Below are 22,140 nucleotides of genomic sequence, written 5' to 3' on the forward strand. Positions count from 1 at the left end.
TGGGAAATACAAGATATTTCCCTTTTTTTAATGTACAAATATTATATTTATTTTTTAAGTTTACTTCAAATGTATTTATTTTTATTTTATCATTATACAGTATAAACACTTTTTGTGGGACCAGTTTCTTCCTAACCCCTCCTTCCTCTCCCCCTTTCCCACCTCTGGTGGCCTCAGTTCTGTTCCCTCCTTTTGAGAGTTCAAGGAATTATTGTGATTGTTGTATCTTTCTTTCTATAAGATATTTCTTAGATGACAATTTACAAGTATTTCATGTAACTTCAGATGTAACTTCAAACTCTGTACCAGCCAGCTGCCATAAATAAAAAAATTAAAAAAGTAACTTCAAGAGATTGGAAATTTTTTGATTATTCTCTTAGAAAAAGGAGTATTGATAGCTCATATTTCAGAGGAGTATGCAAAGTGGCCAGTAGTGCTGTTGAATATCCTTTGATTTACAGTTAATATGGTTAACTCCTAAAATGTTCAGATTCTTTTTTAGATTCTTATGTATTCATATACATACATATGTATATGTGTGTGTGCGTGTATAAATATTTTTTGCCATGGATAATTGGGATCCAAAGGACTAGGAGCACCCTTCTGTTTCCTAGAACTATGATGTGCCTGTTAGTATAAAAATCCCGCCTTCCAGTTTTTGGGGGTTGAATATTTTTTGAGTTCTTAAAGTATTTTTAAAGCACAAATGTTAAAGATTGCATTTTAACATTTGGATTGAAAATGTGTATACACAGTCATGCTGTGTACCCAGTTTTCTTTTATGTGATGAGTTGGGGGTTTAAAACTATATTTAGTGTTCTATTTGGGGGCTGAAAAACTTCTGCAGAATCATATGCAAAATAAATAATAAAACCCCACTCTCATCAGTCTATATACATGTAAAATACTGCGGCCTTAGAGAGAACATTTTCTCTGTTCTTTAAAAGACCTTTAACATTTTTGTGTTTCTTTATACTTAAACATTCTACATGATTTGTTTAGAAATACATTAATGTTTTCCATCTTAAAAATGATACATTCAATCTCTGGGTTGTATTTCACAATTTTTACTGGAAAGACTCAGTATTTCAATATGTCAAGATTCTTATAATGTTAACATCACCTTTTAACTGTGGAGCTTAGGAAATATGCACAACTAGATCTGACTAGTTATAAATGTCTTTCTAATATTATTCCAAGACACGTCATCATAGGCATTCTTAAGAATTTCTAGATATTGTTTTTATTCTGTTTTCATCAGACGTGCATATTACCATAGATTTTTTTATATGACTTTCTTTTCCTTTACTTGAAAACAGATTTCTTGATTTATGTCTTCTTTCAATTATTTAGCTAATTGTAACAGCTAACGTAATCCTGCTGTTAAAAGACCTTCTATTAAGACTAAAGGCAATCAGAAATGCACAGTTAAGAGTTTGTTGATTTTTTTGGTCTTTATGGTATTACATTGTGTTTAAAAAGCATTTTCTTGGGGAAAAACAAGTCAAGGAAATGACTTCCATGCTAATCTTATCAGCATGGTTTATGGCAATGAGGAGATCCTTTTTACAGTATTTGAACAGTTTTTAGGGTATAGGGCAAATCAAAATGTGTTCCTTGTACCTTTACAGTATTTATTTTGTGAATATTAACGACTACTAGAAGAAGGACGGAAGTTATCCAGAGACTGCATCTATAGCTCAGTGCTTCTTGTCACTCCTATTTGCCCAGTGCTGTAGAAGGTCATTGCCATGTCCTGAGAGGACTTGAGCACGAGAGCCTCATGTTTATAATATACCCATGAAGAGTGGTCTTTTGAACTACTGTGGTATCAAAGAGAAAGCTAGAGTTATCAGAGGATGCTTATTGTTTTTAAAAGTACAGAAAACTTTGTTTTATATTATTTATTCATTGTTAATTTTAGAGTAATGGTTAGAGTCCCAATAATTATTTGTTTTCTTTATGGTTGTAGATTTTGCATATCAACAATCTTAGACCTATTATTTAAGTATGAAGTTTGCATTAAGAGGAATTAATATTACAGACATTAGAAAAAATTTAGAAGTGAAAGGATCATTTCAGACCTTAGTTTAGGAAATAAAAATTTGAGATTTAATATTATTTACATTAAGAAGATATTGTTCAATTTTATTTAATAGTATTTTAATTGGCCTAATATTTCCTTGGAATGAGTAAACGTATTTACTTTAGGAAGTTTATTTGCACAGGTGAACAGTTGCTGTGTGATTGAGTAGTTGCCCTGGGTGTATTTTCTATAGTTGGCTCTCCCTTAGGATATTTTACTCATGAAATCTTGTGAACATCTCTTTCCTTCCCACTCCATTAGAGCCTGTTCTTATCATTCTGTTTAATTTTACCTTCCAATAGCCCCAGTGTTCTGATGGAGCAATGTCTTAAGCATCTCTACAGTGGAGAACAGTGCCATAAATAACAGATGTGTGATGACCTGGTAGGCATCCCGTATTGGCTCCTCTGTCTTTCCCAATTACAGAAACTGGGACAAATTCATAGCAGAAGTGGTCTCTTTTCAGTTGTGCATGACACTCTGTGCTTAAAGATAGCTGCTTTTTCTTTTTTTAAGACTAGTTAAGTGCAGTAGTAGAAGGGGCAGAAAGTAGAACAAGGAATTCGGTCTGTAACTGACTGAACCATCAGTTGAGATAACTCACTACCTTTGGACCAGCAAAGATTGCTGATTTTTGAAGTTGTAGAGGTGTCTTGTGCATTCAGGCTGCTACAGCAAACTACCATAGACTGGGTAGCTTAAACAATAAACACTTATTTCTCACAGTTCTGGAGTTTGGATAGTCCAAGATCAAGGCTCCAGCAGATTCAGTTTCTGATGAGGGTCCCCTTCTTATTTCATAAATGTCCATCTTCTCTCTGTCTTCACAAGGCATAAGGGGTGAGGGAACTCTCTGGGGTTCTCCTTTATAAGGGCACTATTGAATTCATGAGGGTTCTACCCTCATGACCGAATCACTTCCCAAAGGTCCCAACTCCTGATACCATCACATTGGGGGTTAGGATTTCAACATATGAATTTCAGGTGGGACATAACATTTAGTCCATTACATTCTGCCACTGGCCTTCCAAAATTCACCTCCTTCTCACATGCAGAATACAATCATTCCATCCCAACAGCCCTAAAAGTCTTAACTCATTTCAGCATCAGCTCTGTAGTCTAAAGTCCAAAGTCTCACCTAAATATCATCTAAATCATATATGAGTGAGCCTCAAGGTACAATTTATCCTGAGGCAAATTCCTCTCAAGCACTGAACCTGTGAAACCAGAACAAGTTATATGCTTCCAAAATGTAATGGTAGGACAGGTATTGGACAGATGTATCCATCCCAAAAGGGAGAAATAGGAAAGAAAAAAGGGGTAATAAGTCCCAAGTAAGTTCAAAACCTAACAGAGCCAACAACATTCTCTTTAGCTTGATACTCTGCTTTCCAGGCCCACTGGGTTGACAGCATCACTCCAACAGCTGGAGGGAGGGACAACTCAGCAGCTCTCTACCAGGGCCCCACCCCTGAGGCATTGAGCAGGGGCATCCCGGACCACCTGAACCAGAGAGGCAGCCCCACTCTTTGAAACCTAGGTGGAGCAGCCATGTCCCCCACGCCATCCACTTGGGCCTGATAAGGGGCATCTGCAGAAAAATCTGTAGCTACCATTATACTTCAGGATGAAAGACTGAATTATTTTTGTCTAATAAGGAACAAAACAAGGACGTCCACTCTTAGCACTTCTATTCAACATTGTACTTGAGGTCTTAGCCAGTGTACTAAGGCAAGAAAAGATTGGATAGGAAAAAGTAAAACTGTTTGCAGACAATATGAATTATCTATGTAGAAAATGCAATATGATATACAAAACTACTAGAACTAATAAGTGAGCTTAGAAAGATTATAGGATACAATATCAATGTACAGAAATCAGCATACGTTAGCAATGAAAAATAAGAAATTAAAGTTTTAAAAACAGTTTGTAATAGCATCAAAAATATGAAATTCTTAGGAATAAATCTGACTGTGTAAAAGACCTCTACAATGAAAACTGTAAAACATTTCTGGAGGAATTAAAGAAGACCTACATAAATGTAGAGGTATACCTTTTTTGTTGGTCAGAAAACTCATTGTTAAAATGTTAATTCACTCCAAGTTGATCTATAGATTAAATACAGTCCCAGTGAAAATTTTTGCAGATTTAAAATTTTTTTGGTAGAAATTGACAAATTTTAAAAGTCAAATGGAAATGCAAAGGACCTAGAATAGCCAAAACAGCTTCAAAAAAGAACAAAGTTGAAGATCTGATACTATCTGATTTATAGTAATCAAGATAGTGTGGTGTTGGCAGTAAAATGGACAGATAGATCTGCAAAACAGAATAGAGTGCCTAAGAATAGACCCACATATGTGTGAGCAACTGATTTTCAACAAAGGTGCAAAGACAATTCAGTAGAGAAAGGGTTATCTTAAATAAATGGTCCTGGACGAGCAATTTGATAACCATCTACAAAAAAGTTCATTTCAATCCATACCTTACTCCGTGAACAAAAGTTAACTCAGAATAGATCATAGACCTAAATATAAAATCTAAAGCCATAAAAATTCTAGAAGAAAATCTTTGGGATTTTGGGTTAAGCAAAGATCTCTTAGGTAAGACACCAAAGCAAGATCCATAAGAGAACAAATTAGACTTTATGAAAACTTAAAATTTGTGCCCTTTGAAATACAGTATTAAGAGAAAAAGACACATCACTCAGAGAAAATATTTGCAAATCTGGAATATATGTAGAACTCTCCAAACTTAATAATTGAAAAACAAGCAAAATATCTAAATAGACACTTCACCAGTGAAGATAATACAAATAGCAAATAAGCACATGAAAATATTATCAACATCATTAGTCATTAGGGAAATGCAAAAAAAATCACAATGAGATACCATTACACATCCATTAGTATGACTAAAATTGAAAAGACCTCCTATACCAAGTGTTAGCAAGGATATGGAGGAACTGAATTTCTCTTACACTGCTGGTGAAAAAGTAAAATGGTACAGTTGGTTTGGAAAACAGTGTGGCAGTGTCTTAAAAAGGTAAACGTATATGTATCATATCCAGTCATTTCATTCCTAGATAAATGAAATGTTATTTCCAGTACTTGTATATAGATGTTCATAGCAGCTTTATTTTTATAGCTAAATCTGAAAATAATCCAAATGTCCATCAACAGGTAAATGGGTAAACTGCTATGTTGATATAATGAACCACTATTCGGCAATAAAAGGGGGTGAACTGCTCATAACATGCTGCCTCACAATCGGTCTCAGAGTAGTTATTCTGAGTGAAAGAAACTAGGAAAATAAGTATACAGTTTGAATAATTCCATTTACATAAAATTCCAGAAAATGCAAACTAATCCATAGTGACAGAGTAATGGTTACTTGGAGATAGTAGTTGTGGTGGTGGGAGGAACGGAAGGAAAGGACCAAAGCAAGAGAGATCTTTTGGAAATGCTGGATATGTTTTTTATCTTGATTGTGGCAGTCCTTTCAGGGGTTTATACATATGTCAGAACTTATCAAATGGAACACTTTATATGCATTTTATTATATATCAGCCACACTACAATAAAAATAAATAAATAAAAACTGTCTTTGCTATCTGACTACTACTGCTAATGTATATGAGACTAGTTCCTAAATTTGCTGGAGCTTAAGACCCAGGAAGACTCTTGTTTAGAATGGTGAGTTCCAGGCTCAGAATTATTAGGACAGGACTGGGGAATCTGTATTTTTAATAAGCACCCCAGATGATTCTTCTTATTTGTCAGGCCTGAAAGTACTTGACCCAGTTAATTGCTTTTTGTTCATCTGAACTCATGTTCATATGTGAGAAAGGGTTTTTAAGTTTCTGATATTAAAAGAAAGGACTGGGTTATACTTTGAACACCTGGTTATACTTTTATTGTGGTCAGATGAGATTATTTAGAATTGAGCAGAATTCATCATCAGTATATAGTATACTGAAGTCAATCTTGCATTATAAGTTCCTGAAGTAATCGAATGGAAGTCTCTTATGTAGCCCCAACTTTAGTTAATACTACATTAAAAAGAATAAAAATTTTACTTATATACTTTTTGTCAAGCCAAATCAGTATATGTTGTTAGTAAAAAAAAAAAAAAAATGTTGTACATCCTATATCTTTATTTCTTTTTTTATTTTATACATCCTATATCTTTAAAAGGCTATAAAATAGTACGGGTTGTGGGGAGAGGAAAAAAAGAACATTGTTATTCTCTGAATGTTCCTTAAATGGACAGAGATGCAGTCTTTTATAAAACTCAGGGGAAAAAACGCTTGACCTTATTGCTGCCTTTCCAATGACGTCAAACAGAAGGAAATTATAGAATAAGTCTGTGAATTTCAAATGGTTCAGTTATCAGAAGACTTTAGAGAGCAAGTTTTCCACAAATCAATCTTGTGCCATTTGGTCTTGAATTTTTTTTTTTTTAATGGTTGGGTAGCCAACATGTAATTAATCACTTTTGTTGGCTTTTAAGGAAATGAAACTGCACAGTACCCTTTGGCTTGATTGTTGTATTTTTGTGGAGTTTATTAGTGTTGTAATATGTAACATATGAGAACCTTAAGTGAAGTCTTAGCAATCATGTGGACAAAACAGTGTGAAAGAATTAATTTTTCAAAGTCATCTTATACACATTGTACTGTTAGAATACCTGTGTACAACTCCAGATCTCAGATACCACCATTATTGTCAATGTTCCTTGCAGTAAGAAGTTGTTACAATGTACTCCCTTGTCCATGGATAGAATTATTCCTTGTGTAAAATGGTAGTATCTTCTTGTTACCAATTCCCATTGTTTCTTCCCCAAAATCTAGTTTAAATGATCATTCCTTCCCCAAACCTTTGCCACAGTCCATGGATAAGAACAGGCCCATTGCATCTCAGGAATAAGGAATGGGAACGTCCTTTTAACCAGTTTCACTTCTTTGGGCCTTGTTCCATCTGTGTAGTGAAATGCCTTCTCTATGGAAATTGGACACTATTTAAAACATTAAGCATTGCGTTTACTAATCTCTATATTAAGATTTCATATAGAGAAAGTTTTAAGATAGGCAAATACCTCGATGTGAGCAGGCACCATTCTTTAACTTTTGTTAATTTGAAATCTTCCATTTTTAAGCAGAATAGAACATCCCAGTAGATTTAAGGGACATTCCAGTAAGCTCCGAGTCTGTATGGACATTTTAATCCTATACATCCATCTCCACCTGTCCCCTGCCTCTCTCCTCCTCTGAAAGCACAGACCTCAAGGCTGGGTTTTGCTGCACCTTAATGGTCACTGGGGTTTATTTGTTGTTGTTGTTTGTTTTGTTTTGTTTTTGACTGGTAAGGGGATCGCAACACTTGGCTCAGTGTCATCCACACCACGCTCAACCAGTGAGCGCACCGGCCATCCCCATATAGGATTTGAACCGGCGGCCTCGGCGCCACCAGTGCCGCACTCTCCCGAGTGAGCCATGGGGCCGGCCCTTAATGGTCACTGTTAATGAAAAAGATACTAGATTCCAAAAAGCTGAACAGTCTGGTATTGGTATTTAGGCTAATGCTACTCTCAGAATTATTGGGAAGTGTTCGTTCTTTCTCTGTCTTCTGAAAAAAGTTTGTATAGGATTGTGTAGTGGGCTGAATTGCATCCCCCCAAAAGATAGGTTGAAGTCCTAACCCTCAGTATCCCAGAATGTGACCTTATTTGGTAATAGGGTCATTGCAGATGGCAGGTATAATGTTAAGATGAAGTTATACTCAATTAGGGTGGGCTCTAATCCAATATGACTGGTGTCCTTTTAAGAAGAGAAGAGACAGACACATGAGGAGAGAACGTCATGTGAAGACAGAGGCAGAGATTGAGATGCTGCAGCTGCAAACCAAGGAACACCAGGGATTGCTGGCAACCACCAGAAGCTGGGAATAGGCGAGGAAAGATACCTCCCTGCAGGTTTCAGAGGGAGCATGGCCCTGCCAACACCTTGGTTTTGGACTTCTAGCCACCAGAACTATGAGAAAATATATTTCTGCCACTAATTTGAGATATGTTATGGTAGCCCTAGGAAACTAATATAGGTTAACTAATATAGATTAATTAATATAATTAACTTGTATTAATTTTTCTTTTAAGTTTGATAGAATTCACCAGTGAAACTGGATGTGGAGTTTTCTTTGTGGAAAGGTTTTTAATTATAGATTTTATTTATTTATTTAATTATTTTTTTATTTTTTATATATTTTTTTTACATTCTGTGATATTGCAGAGCAGTTGGGAGGGAGGGGGAGAGGGGAAAGAGGAAGGAAATGTGATGGAAGGAGGGAGGGTGAGGGGCAGGATTGAGGCCTGTGGCACCCCCCACATTCCCACAGGGGGGGGCCCAGGGGCTTCCAGCAGTGGCCTGGTCATTGTCAGGCTGGGTGCAGATGTCAGGGGGCTGTGGCAAAAGCCCTTGCCTCCCACCACCCCAGCTCAGGAACCTGGGGTCCTTCTTGCTGCAGCTTGGTGGTCATCACTGGGCTGGTTGCCTGTGTCGGGAGGGCATGGCCATGGCCCTGGCCCTCTACTGCCTCAGCTTAGGAGAGCCTGGGGCACTTCCTGGCACAGCTTGTGGTTGTTGCTGGGCTGGTTGCACATGTGGTGCAGGGGGTGGCCGAGACCTGAGGCCCCCACCCTCAGGACTGGTTGCAGGTGTTGAGAGCATGGCTGAGGCTCCCAACCCTTCCCCCCTTTCTAGCTTGGTAGCCCAGAAGACCTCCAGTTCTTCTAGGTGTTTATAGGTGTTCTTTGGTGAAATGAGACCTTTACTAGTTAATATCAAGCTTTGTCTCTGGTTGTGGGTACTTTTTCTTTCAGTTCTGTGTTGGATTATTTGCTGTTCTCACCACTCAAACTCTGTGCTGGAACTAGTTTGTTGTCCTTTACTTACTTCTAAAATGGGGGAACTTCCCGTGGGGACCAGTACTTGAGCTCTGTGGTTGAGCTAAATTGCTGCTTTACTGCTGATTCCCTAGGGAAGTCTTTTTATACAGCTTAGGTTTTTTTTTTTTTTTTTTTTTTTTTTTTTTGTCTTTTTCGTGACCGGCACTCAGCCAGTGAGTGCACTGGCCATTCCCATATAGGATCCGAACCCGTGGCGGGAGCGTCGCTGCGCTCCCAGCACCGCACTCTCCCAAGTGCGCCATGGGCTCGGCCCAATACAGCTTAGGTTTTAATGGTTGACTTTATAGGTACTTCCAGGTCTAGTGAAATCCAGTGCACCTGGGTTGTATAGAAATACTGGTCTGGGCCTGAGTCTTTTCATCAAAGTGTATCCCATGCAATTCTATATTCCTGACCAGTCTCCTCTGAGTCGCCCTTCACTGATTGGGGGGCAGATCAGCTGTCCTTGCTGTGCCCCATTGTTCCCCTGGTGGCCCCATATCCTCCACCGCCCATGCTCCAAACACTTCCCATGGGACAGGCCATGTGCCAGTCCCTTGTGATGACTCACCGGCCTCTGAGTGGCTCCTTTTTTTCAGTTGTTGTGGTTCCTGGTTCTTATGTGGGTCCACGGGAACCCTATTAGTGGTCTTGCTGGCCTGGGGGTCGCCAAGGCCTCCAAGCAGCTTCATCTGGAGAACACAGCTGCAGCTTTTGCAAGCTCCTGCTCTGTGCGCTCAGCAGCTCCAGCCTGGAAGTGACTGGGATTCGGAACGGCCCTTTTTTCTTTCTTCCTCTGTGGCTTCTCCCACCTTCATGTACTCCATAGGTCTCTCCTCTTCTTCCCCTGAGCTCTAGTGGCCTCAGTTTGGCTGTTGTTGCTTTTTTATAGTTGTGAATTAGTTGATTTGTGGGAGAGAGTGACACTGGGGACTGTCTATTCTGCCATCTTGACTGGAAGTCCTGAATTTCTTTAATAAACATATAGGGTTATATGGATTTTCCATTTGCTCTTATGTCTGTTTTGCTAATTTGTATTTCAAGAAATTGGTTTATTTCATTGAAGTTATTGAATTTATTGGCATAAAATTGAGTTCATAATACTTTTAGTATTTGAAATGATATTCCTTCTTTCATTCCTGATACTGTTAATTTTATTTTTTTTGTTTAGTCTAACTCAGAGGTCTCAATTGGGGGAAGTTTTGCCCACCCCAGCCTACCCCAGGAACATTTGTCAATGTCTAGAGGCATTTTTGTTTGTCACAACTTGGAGGATGTACTACTACTGGCATCTCGTGTGTAGAGCCCAGGGATGCTGCTAACCATCTTGCAATGCACAGGACAGTGTCTCACAGCAAAGAATTATCCAGCTCACAGTATCAATAGTGCTGAGGTTAAAAACCTACTCTAGGGTTTACAGTGCACACCTCTTTTCAAAAAAAAATTATACCTTATTTAAACATTTTACTTCATGTTTAATGTAAGCACCTTACAATATAATATTTCTACTCATCCCCTTCCATCCTTTATACTAGCGTGGACATACATTTTGCTTTTTTGTATATTATAAACCTCACAATACATTGTTTGCTGTTTTTGCTTTAAATTTTAAAATTTAAGGAAATTTTAAAATGAGAAAAAAATCTTTAGTTTTTATCCGTATGTTTTCAGCACTCTTAATTCTTTGTGTAGATCCAAGTTTCTATCTGGTGTATTTTCTTTTCATGTGAAGAACTGTTTTTATGTGTTTTGCAGTGCAGGTCTTCTGGCAACATATTCTCTCAGCTTTTGTTTGTCTGAAAAACTCTGTTTTCTTTTCATTTTTGAAGTTTATTTTGGCTGATTATTAGAATTTTCTGGTGACAGTTTTTAAAATATTTTGAAAGATGTCATTCCATTGTTTTCTTGTTCACATGGATTCTGGTAAGGTAGCTGTTGTTCACTAACATAAAACTTTTTATTATTTTATTTTTTACATGCATATGCCTTTTAATATTAAGATTTCATTTTCAAAGCATTTCAGATAACTTGCTTACATAGAAAAATAACTGTGTAGCTGGGGGGGTGGTAATGGTCCTTATTAACACCACTTGATTTGCACTTCTCTGTTATGTCCAATGATAATGGGGCAAAGGCCAGTATAGATGGCAAATCTACATGTGCTGTAATCCAGAACACCTTTGTTCTAACTCTTTCAGCCTCACTTTGCAGCTCTGAAGTATAATTCGCCATCTTCCCTTTGTTCTGTTTGCACCATAGTATAGGCATGACTAAGCACTGCAGAGGCTAAATGCAACAGGAAAATGGGAAGGAGATGTGCAGGCATGGAGACGCCATTAGTCATCCGCTGTATAAATGAGTGATGCCTAATCTTGATCCATTATTCATGGGTAGTATACTTCTTAGGCAGTTATCTTTGTTAACTTTCTAGCTGTTGTTTTCCAACAGAAGCTAGTATATGTAATAAATTATACCAAGTAAAATTCTTTACAAAGCATACAACCTATGTACCAATTCTAGACTTCATATTAAAACGGGATATCTATATCATAATAAAAACATTTCCCAAAATGACAAGCTCTTTAATGATCTGATTACAAAAAGACTAGGATTGTTGAGACCCGAGATTCTATATCATCAATTACAGTCTCATAATAATGAACGAATTTAGAAATTTCTAGATGGCAAAAGGTTTCTCATACGTTTAATACCAAGATCTTCAGGGTAATGTCAAAGGTCACATGCAATAAACTGCTCTATTATATTGTGGAAAATGGGCATTTGATGATCAAAATAGGCCCTGTTCTAGTAGTTAGATCATCAGTAGTGCTATGAAGTGAGGCACAGAAACCTGTGTTCCTTGCTACTTAACATGTTTGTTTCAAACATTAAAGATCTTTCTTTAGGTGAAGTGAAAGAAATAGGGAATGAGTGCTCTTACATCAGGGGTCAGCATATTTTCTACATAAAGGGCCAGATAGTCAGTACTTTAGGTTTTGCAGGCCATATGGTCTCTGTTGAGGCTACTCAGTTCTGCCATTGTAGCACAAATGTAGCCGTAGACAATATGTAAATGGATGAGCATGGCTGTGTTCCAATAAATTTTTATGTGTGGACACTGAAATTTGAATTTCATATAAATTTCATGTCATAAATTTTCTTTTTTCCTCCAACCAGTTAAAGACATAAACAGCGTTCTTAGCTTGCAGGCAGCACAAAACCAGGTGGTGGGCCAAATTTGGCCCCAGTATGTAGTTTGCCAGTCCCTATATTAGATCACCAAAGCTACTTTTCTTAAAATACCTTGTGTTTTTCACAAATGGTATGAATGGTAAATAAAATCTTAAAGCATCTGTAGTAGTGCTGGACATCACTATCACTGTATTGTGGGGTTTAATATTGTGTGACTGGTGTGGGGGTAGTAATTGAGTTTGCATGTAGAGCGTCTTTATAACGTTACCATCACCACATTTGGTATTTGCACCCTTGTAGTTCTAAGAAAAGTTCTAAAAATCTATAAATGAGATTACTTCTTGGGAAAGTAAATTGAAGTGCACATTGGCTTATAAGGAACTCATTCTTCTAAGGCTCAGGAAACAAGATTGTTTCCCATTTATTGCTTTAAATTTTATATATGGTGTTAAAATTATTCCCAGTCCTAAAACAAGGAATATTGGAACATTGTTAGTTTCTCCAATGGATTATAGTTAATATCACATCAATTAAGATGCATCTACTTCTAGTGGAAAATGTCCTCAATTGGTGTATCTTCTTATTGCTACTTATTTTTTATTTGACAGTTCTGCCTGCTGCACAACCCAGTTCCTTCTGGGAAGTTATAAACCTCTATTTAAAGGATATGGCTAGTTAGAATGAAGTTAAAACAGCAATGAACAGGAGAGACACTGCAAAGAACCTTAAGAGGTTATAAGGAGAGAGCTTAACTCAGTACACATGCTTCTTTTTAAAGTAGGTTTCCATGTTATATGCTCCTGTGCCCTGACAATGCTGGTCAACAAATTCCACTGAACTGCCTTCTGGGGCAGAGATGAGAGATGACGAGCCTCATTTTTTATTTCTTAAGGATGACACCTGTGCATAATCACCAAAAGATGGAGAATAAACAATGCACTTTTCCAATGTGTGTTGTGATTCTTTTCCCTGAGAGGATTGCATCCAGAATATTGCTTGCAATTCCAGTCTTTTGTATAGAGTAGTTTTACTTGCAGGGGCCCTGAACTCGTTTCTCTGCCTTTGGACTGGCTTTGCTGCTGGTTAGGGTGTCCTGTCAGCAAGCCACCAGCAGTAAGGTTCGGAAAGCTTTGAAGATAGGGCTGTGACCCTGAGAAAGAAATTTCCTTCTGCCATTCCCATCGTGGCTGGCTTTTTCTCTTGAGTACTGAGTATTATTATGTCCTGGCCTGGCTTGTCCAACAATGTGTTGATTTGGAAAGAATGGTAATATGCCTATTCTAGCTGTTACAGTTGTTTGAGTTGGAATCAGATTAGATGTTTTATGTGCTTCTCCAGGATGTTCCAAGTCCATTTTCAGTGGAAGCGCTGACCCTATCCCTAGTGGTTTGAAGTACCATGGCTGGGGTTTTTCCAAGTAAGCCAGGTTTATTAGTAGTATGAATGTTCTCAAACTTCATTAATTGTTGCTGTGCCAGTGGTACATGAGAAAGATTCTGATGTGCTTTATTCAAATGTAAAAATGCAGGGGAGATGGATGGGTTCATCAAATGTGGCAAGCTGTGAGGGGTTCCAAGAACTGCTGGTTTAACACCTTGCCCACATAGCTGAGGTTGTAGAAGAACTTGTAACATAGCAGAACTGTTTAAACTTTTCATGATTTATATTGGATTTGGCTCTGAAAGAAAGCCCTTTTGATTACTGTGCATCACACTGTGTGCTGCTATCAGTGCTGCTAATGTACTTTGCCTTGGCGCTCCCAGGGAACAGAAGGAAACCTGGACTTTGCCTCCCTTGATGGTCATACCATCCGTTTCTTTAGCATACTCTGCAGTGTTATATTCAACCACTGCAAAGACAACAATGTAACTGCTTTCATCCCATGCAAGCTAGCAAAACACAGGTTTATGGACACTGGGAAAAAATTGCAATAGCTCTTCCGAATCCCTGTAAGTCATTAAGAAGTTTATCTATACAAAGGCACTTAAAATAAATGAATTCTGAGGCCAGTAGATTTAACATCCATCCATTGTGCAAAGGGTGCTGATGCTCCCAACTGTTTACTCAAAAGCTCCAATCTAGCCTTTGCAGCAAAGTCCTTTTTCTTGTATTCCACAAATCCATAACCTTTAGAATGGCCAGTAACTTCACTGTAGACCAGAAAACATCTCTTAATATTTCCATAAGCACGAACAAGTTCTTCTAACACTTCTAATGTAAAAGAAAGGGGCAAGATGGTAATACACAGCAAAGCGTCTGTCTGTTGGCTGGAGCTAAACTATTAAGTCTTTTTCCCTGAAAAGAATATTGATGAAACATCTGAATTGCATTTTGAGCTTATTCCCCATTCGATAAGATAACAAAAGCTGTTTGTTTATTTCTGTCCACGTAACAATACTTTAATTTTAACAAATGATGAACTTTTAGGCAGTTGCTGTCCTGGGGCAGCTTCATCACCAGGATTTTCCTGTGGTTGCTCAGCTCCCGCCACATCTGCGCAGTGTGGCGACCTCCTCAGGGTGCAGCGTGGCGGTGCGGTATCCGGGGCGCCTTCGTGCTCCTTGGCTGAGGGGCCCGGCCCGCGTGTCCCCCGGCCCTGGTCCCGCCTCACCGCCCAGGCCTGCAGCCTCCTCGCCCCCATGGTCTCCCACCACTGTCATCTTCCCGGGCGCTCTGAGGGCTCCTGAGGCTGAGGCTCAAGGGGAAGTAGAGAGAGGCTCGGGAGGAGCATATAAAACTTTAAAAAAAAAAAATCTTTATATTTTACAGAGTATTTCTCAATTTTGTTATTGTTGAAAAATGATAACGTAAAATTTAAAATGCATTGTGCATAAATTTTGTAAACAGACGTATTTGACTTGTGGGGTTTTGGTGGGGTTTTGGAGTTGTTGTTTTTTTCCCTTTTTCCCCATATTTTCTCCTTCATTCATTAAAAAGTGTATTTGGGGGCAAGCTACTTCTCTGAGGCTCAGTTTTCTCACCTTGTAAAAATCAAGCCACCATTGATTCTTAGGTTTGTTGCAAAGATTAAATATGATAAAGGATGCCTAGAACTTACAGGGACTCATAAACATGATACCATGGTACACAGGTATCCTCTTCATCCAGCTTCAGCTGTTCCGACTTCAAGGTTCACATGTGGCAGCAGCTCTGTGTAGACAGATTGCCTGCCCTCCAAACGCTCTCCAGGAGACAGTGCAGCCAGGGCTGGGCTGAAAAAAGAAGCCTGATCAGAGCACAAATGGGCACTGTTGGTACTGCTTATAATTTCTGCTCCTACCAATAGATCACATGCTTATTTTAAATAAATCTGATTGTTTACCCCAAACAAGGTTGGAAGATATTTATTCAGGATATTTTCATATGTTAATTTAAAATTTAAAATACAGTAAAAACTCCATGACTACTTATATTTTACATAATTTGCATATTTCACTTGGGTGCTCTTCCCTCGGTTAGGGTAAAGTTACATTCATTTTCCACTTCTCAGTTATACAGACTAGCTATAGTATTTAAAGTTACAAATTTTCATAGTAGGAAAATCTTAGAAGTAATTCATAGTTTTAGGTGGTACAGCTTGTGGTCAACACTAAGAAACATTCCTTGCAACGGATCTAATTACTTAGAATATACAGTACTAATATTCACATTAAAGGATGCAGTCATTAAAATGCTCTTTTCTGTCCCAGCAAGAGAAACTAATTGGGTATGATAGACTTTTTTGTAAATAACATTCTTAAGAATTAGTTGAGGGGCCAAGCCCGTGGCACACTCGGGAGAGTGCGGCGCTGGGAGCGCAGCGACGCTCGCGACCGGTGCACTCACTGGCTGAGTGCCAGTCACAAAAAAGACAAAAAAAAAAAAAAAAAAAGAATTAGTTGAACTGCTATTTTTGGCCTATAGCTGGCTGTTTTAAACGTCCTCTCATTGTGCTGCTCCTTTCCTAGTGGGCATTTGGAGTAACACTGTGGGAGCTCATGACTCTGGGCCAGACGCCCTATGTGGATATCGACCCCTTTGAGATGGCTGCATACCTGAAAGATGGCTACCGAATAGCCCAGCCAATCAACTGTCCTGATGAACTGTGAGTTTTTCTGTGCTTGAAGACATAAGTTTGATTCCATTTACTATACTGGGGTTAAAAAAAAAACAAAAACAGGTTTCCACTTTCATGCAGAGCTTTCCCTTGTAAGAGTAATGACTCTTTGGACTTGAATTAGACTCTTGTAGAGAACCACGAAGTTAGGCAGATTCATTCACTCTTTCATGCATTTGACATTAGGACTCCTTTCATCTTGTATTTGTAGTACATAATCTAAGCGTTACAAAAAAGCCTGAGAGGCTAATGTATATAGTGAGAAAACTGACAATACTATGTCAGTTATTCTGTATAGAGTAAGGACCTGACTTGTTTTCTGTCTAAATGTGGGTATAAAGAGGATTATATATTAAAAATTGATCAATTTTACTATCTGTTGGCAGTTCTAGAATAAATGTAAAGGCACAGTAGTTACAAAAAGCCTTTCTCATTGTCATCTTGCCTTGCTAGTTAGTGTCAATTGACATGTAACGAAGATGTTCTGGGCTTGTGAGTGAGATAGCTGCTTTCTGTTTCCTCTTTCATCACATAGCTCATCTCCCCAGAGAGTGGGAATGGGGTGGGCAGGAGGCTATTCAGGGGTGATTGGGTGTGCGAATGAGTGTGGTCTCAGTTCCAAAATCCCCTGAAGGTTTCTGTGCTGTGGCAAGGTGGCAGCTTTTGCACTGATTTTACTGCAGGTCCAGGGTACTTAGAACTTAGATAAAACTTCCTCTTCTTCCAAGTTCTTTCTCTAAGAAATTAAATACAGGATAACACACATTATTTTGACTACATTTTCAGTATTTATATGAAACCTCTGTTTTTGCTGAAATATTTTGATACACTGTGATGAAGAATTAGAATCCACACATAATTCAAATGGCTTATTTTAGCTTCTTTTTATTCTAGAACTGCCAAAAGATAGTAAAATTGAACAATTTTTAATATATCATCCTCTTTATATCCACATTTAGAAAACTGGCATCAAATTGAGCAAAAATGCTTAGGAGTACTGTATCGTTACTAGCCAAATTTTCCATTTTTGTCACTCTGCAGATTTGCTGTGATGGCCTGTTGCTGGGCCTTAGATCCAGAGGAGAGGCCCAAGTTTCAGCAGCTGGTACAGTGTCTCACAGAGTTCCATGCAGCCCTGGGAGCCTATGTCTGACTTGTCCCACAGCATCAGGAGGAAGGTGCCTGTCGGGGCTAACTTGGAGCCTGTCACGGACACTTCATATAGCACGCAACACCAGCAGAAGCACATTTGTCTTCCAGAACACCGTGCCTTAGGAATGCTTTAGAATCTGAACTTATTAAGACAATTATGTGGAATATTTTCTAGAGATAACTTTTATTAGGTTTGAACTGAAAGGGTTTTTGTAAATTTTTTGGCCAAAATTTTTTAAAACATAGTTACTTTGGACTAGGGGTACGTTCTTACAAAATAAACAGTTTTTGAAATTGTTTAGACACAGATATTTGGAGTAGCTATCTTAGTGCCAACTGCTTTATATTTTTTTACTTCATCAAGGTAATTTAGGTGGCTCACCTTTAAAGTTTTTTTAATACAGTTTTTATCACTACTCTTGGAAATGGTTCGTCTTCAAGATGCAATACTTTTCTTAGGAAAGGAAGAACAGATGATAAGATGTCTGGTTTGCCTTGTACAAGAAAAGGCAATATTGGAAGAAGAAAACTCAAAGATAGGGGGAAAATTTTTTTAAAAATAAAATACTTACTAGGAACAAACTGCCCCTACATGGAAAATTGATTCATTTGTATTTTTCTAGTGAAAGGGAGTTCTGCTTTCTTATTTTTGAAGAAGCAGTAGCTGAGTTCATTATATCTTAAATCTGGCAGAAATTAGCTTTTCTGTGAGCTAGAAGTGGGTTTGGGGCAGATCAGTAGTAAGTAATGGCAATCTTATTTATTTTTACTCTCTGGGAAAGGAGATTATACAGTTCCAGAAAGTGAAATCATGTTTCTAAGGTTAATATTCCCTTTTATTGCACCTAGAATAGTGCTATGCACAGAGTGGGTGCTTGAGTTGTTGTGGTTTAAAAGAAAATGTAAACTGGTAAATTTTGTGCTTATCTTCAAGGCTGGCTTATGTATAAAATTGTTTTTTTTAAAACACTTGAAAAATTAAAGGATTTGTTTTATATTATGACAGTATTGAAAATTTTGTTCATAATGAATGATTGGTTCTTGTGTCTGATGAGTCTTTGAATACACCACTGCTAGATATTTGTGTTTTATTTCATGAGTGTTTGACTCAGACTCGAAAGCCACGTACACAATTATAGCTGACTCTACTTACTCAGCCTCTAGGTTCTAATAAAAAGTTGGACTTACTGTTATAAGGAAGTGTTACAACACTAACACATTTCTCTAGAGCCAGTAAGTATGGGGTATGTATGTATTTATGCTCAGTTTTATAACTGGCCTGAGGCAAGTTGAAAGGGCCTCCTAAATAACTATGCCTGCAGGTGCCTGCCACTACTCTAGTCCTCATAGGTGTATAAGGGAGAACGGGTGGTAGTTGGAGACTCTTGCTCTTCTTAAAGATCTTTATAAATCAGCAACACATCTGGAAAAATAGCTCAAACAGTACATGGTCACCCACAAATAAACCAGGAGCATGATTTTCTTTGTACTGTTTATTAACATTGGTTCTTTGGTTTTATGAAATAGTCCCCTAAATGGCTGGTTTTTAAAAATCTCCTTTAAACCATTTGTAAGTCACAGATATTTTTGTTCATATCCAGCATTCTTAGAAGGCATTCAATCAACAAATACTTACTTAGCACATACTATGTATTATGCACATGGAGTGGTTCAACTCTGGCATCCCTTCTGTCATTCAGTGCATTTTTTGTGTTCAAATGAGTGCTTGAGCACTCCAACATTTACAGTCCAGTGAAGGAAGAAGAGTTAAAACCGAGAAGACACTGTAGTCGTTAAAAACAACAACAAAACAGGAGAATAAGGTGTTGCAGGAGCCCAGGAAAGAGTGTTTCAAAATGGAGAGAGAGGCCTCCACGGGATTTGGCAATAGGGAGATTACTGACAAAAGCGTCGGGATTGGAGCAAGCTGAAGTGTGGATATCAGGTGGGGAAGTGGAGACCCTACTGTAGTCAGCACTAGTGACAAGTTTTGCTACGGAGGGAAATGCAGCAGCAACTAGAGGAGATCAAGGGGTTTTTTGGGTGGGGTGGGGGGAACAGGAAAGAGAGTGTGTTTGTTTTCTAGATGAAGATACAGTACCGGAAAATGTTTTCGCAGGCTGATGGGAATGATCTAGTAGGGGGAGAAAAATTCCTGTGGGCTATAAGACACTTCTCTTTCTTGCCACTGGAACTGAGAGCATGAAAGCCTCTCCACTCAGGCCTCTAGTCCCTTTGGTTGTCGTGAAGGTTGTATTTTTACTAGGGGAGAAAATATGAGGGTCGGGGAGGGAGGTGGTGTACCAAACTTTCACAGTCCCATTATATGAAAGTTTACCTCTGTTGAGGTGACTTCCCTGGGACTTCAGACCATCACTGTTGTATTCCCAGCCCTTAAGCCAGCCCGCCACTGCCAGGGTAACACTTCCTAACACTGAGCTGCTGTCCTTGGTTAAACCCTTAAGCAGTTTCCCAAAGCCTTAAGGGTAGGGCTCAGAACTCTAAGGTGCACAGAGTCTCCATGCATCTCTCCGGTGTTGCCTCCTGCTTCTTCATGACTCACGCTTCCTGCCTGAGTGCATCGTACTGCTCCATGTATCCTTTCCTGTGCACTCGCTGTGCCTTCTTATAGAAAGCCAGGCTGCACTCATTTGCCTGGTGTCCAGAAGACTCCTCTCACACCATACCCCTCTCCTCCAGGCTTTGTAGTTGCTGATCAGCTTTGTTCTGTGGGTCTGCATTCTGACAAAGGTAAGATGGGGTTTATTTTTACCATTTGGCTGTGAGTTCCTTGAGGACAGGAGCTCGTGTTTTACTCAGGTGTGAATATCCATTGCTTTAAGTGGTTCTTGACACATGGTAGGGTTGAATATTTAATTTTTTTAATATTAATTTTTTAAAATACTTAAATTTTTAAAAAATTTTTTCAAATTTAGACATTTTTACTCATCCATATCCCATCCCACAGCCTGGTTATACACGTTTTTACATTTTCTCTGCTTTTTCTTTGGTCACAGGAATAATTAGCCTGATTGCAAATTCTGTTTGTTTTCTTCCACTGAAGAGGCCCCAAATGTAAATTTCTAAGCCCCCCTTCCTGTTTAACTTTGCAGCTGGAATAAGCTTGTTTGTAAGAGACACCTGAGAGCTGGTTTAGTGGTTAATGGTTGATTCCATCTCTGGCTTCTGTAACTCAGGCCGCTTGCTCGCTTTGGAGTTAGCTACCTGCTCGGTTTACAAAAAGCCCCTTAACCACATTTCCTGCCTCTGTAACCCAGTTTGATGAAGGCCCTCACCCATTTGATGAAGCCCCCCAGTTTGGGTGACTCTGCCTGAATACAGGCAGAGCCAATAGAGAAGCTTGCATGATTGCTCAAGAAAGGTATAAAACCCCAGTTCTCCTTGTACTCAGGGCTCAGGAATTCAGAATGAGGGTTCACCCGGGACAGCTAGCGTAAGAAATCATCTAACTTCTCCATCTCTCTGAGTGTTTGCATTTCCTTGGTAATTTTTTCTGTAACACCACAAGGTCAACTTTATTTGGAATTATACATGAAAATAATTATCCCAAATGAAGTAATTCATTGACCTTAGTCAAAGATTGTCATCCAGGTGTTACTGTCTCATGCACCTCACCCCCATCCCATACAATAGAAAGGAGGTGATTTAATTTATGGGGCTAGACATGTTTATCACAGCTCTATTTACAATAGCCAAGATATGGAACCAACCTATATGTCCATCTATAGACAGCTGGATAAGGAAAACGTGGTACATATACACAACAGAATATTACTCAGCCATTAAAAAGAATGTAATTCTGCCATTTGCAGCAACATGGATGAGCTTGGAGAAAATTATGGCAAGTGAAATAAGCCAGGCACAGAAAGAGAAATACCACATGTTCTCATAAGTGGAAGCTAAATAAGAAAGAGAGAGGGAGAGAGAGAAAATACAGAAAGAAGGAAAGAAAGAGATTACAGTAATACACTGAACTTTCAAAAGGAGAGAACAGAACTGCGGTTACTAGAGGTGGGAAAGCTGGAAGGGGAAGGAGGGGCGCTAGCGAGAAATTGGTGAAGGGTCACAATGATTACATTTTGTAATGATGAATATACTAATTATCCTGATGTAATCATTACATTGTACACAGGTATTCGTATTCAACTCTGAACCCCACAAATATGTATAATCAATTATGTTTCAATAAAAAAAATTATATGGAGCTACAAAATAAAAATGTAAACACTTGTTAATTTTTGTTTCTACCTTCATTTTTGTCCTTAATATGTCAGGATAACATTGAAATTAATTCTCTGGGACACATGAACATCCTGTATATTGACTACATTCATTTTATGTCTATATAAAAAATCTAAGTATATTTGTAAGCATACTTATATGTGTGTAAGTTGTATCTGTGGGCTTCTGTTTCCTCCCTAAGAGTGCAGTTCTGGAAGAAATTAAGGCTAACCAGGTCTACAGGGTTTAATGGGAGATGTCTCCTAACCCTTCAGATACCAGATGTTCTTGCTAAACTATTAAAAACTTATTTTTAAAAAAATAGGAAATGATGATATTCAAAATTATTTCTCTTTAGCAAATAGTAATATGCTATTTGTTCATACATGGTTTATTAATATTTCAAAACTAAAGCATTTTTTTAATCATTTGT

The 22,140-nt window shown here is 38.4% G+C and overlaps 1 protein-coding gene and 1 pseudogene across 3 annotated transcripts in view; one reads left to right on the forward strand and one right to left on the reverse strand.

Moving 5' to 3' along the window:
• The window catches only part of RYK (receptor like tyrosine kinase), a 105,467-nt gene that overhangs the window by 73,267 nt on the left and 10,060 nt on the right, over nt 1-22,140 (forward strand). For 2 of the 3 annotated variants that reach the window (XM_063113875.1, XM_063113876.1), the window contains exons 14-15: nt 16,165-16,301; nt 17,355-18,465. The exons of the other annotated variant lie outside the window; for it this stretch is intronic. In XM_063113875.1, coding sequence (XP_062969945.1) covers nt 16,165-16,301; nt 17,355-17,466 — 249 coding nt within the window. In that variant the 3' untranslated portion in view covers nt 17,467-18,465. Of the gene's footprint in view, nt 1-16,164; nt 16,302-17,354; nt 18,466-22,140 lie in introns of those variants that run through there. 3 annotated transcript variants of the gene reach the window in all.
• Nucleotides 12,971-14,877, reverse strand: LOC134390831 (ribonucleoprotein PTB-binding 2-like; annotated as a pseudogene).

Source organism: Cynocephalus volans, chromosome 11 (genome assembly GCF_027409185.1).
Source record: "Cynocephalus volans isolate mCynVol1 chromosome 11, mCynVol1.pri, whole genome shotgun sequence".
Taxonomy (NCBI): domain Eukaryota; kingdom Metazoa; phylum Chordata; class Mammalia; order Dermoptera; family Cynocephalidae; genus Cynocephalus; species Cynocephalus volans.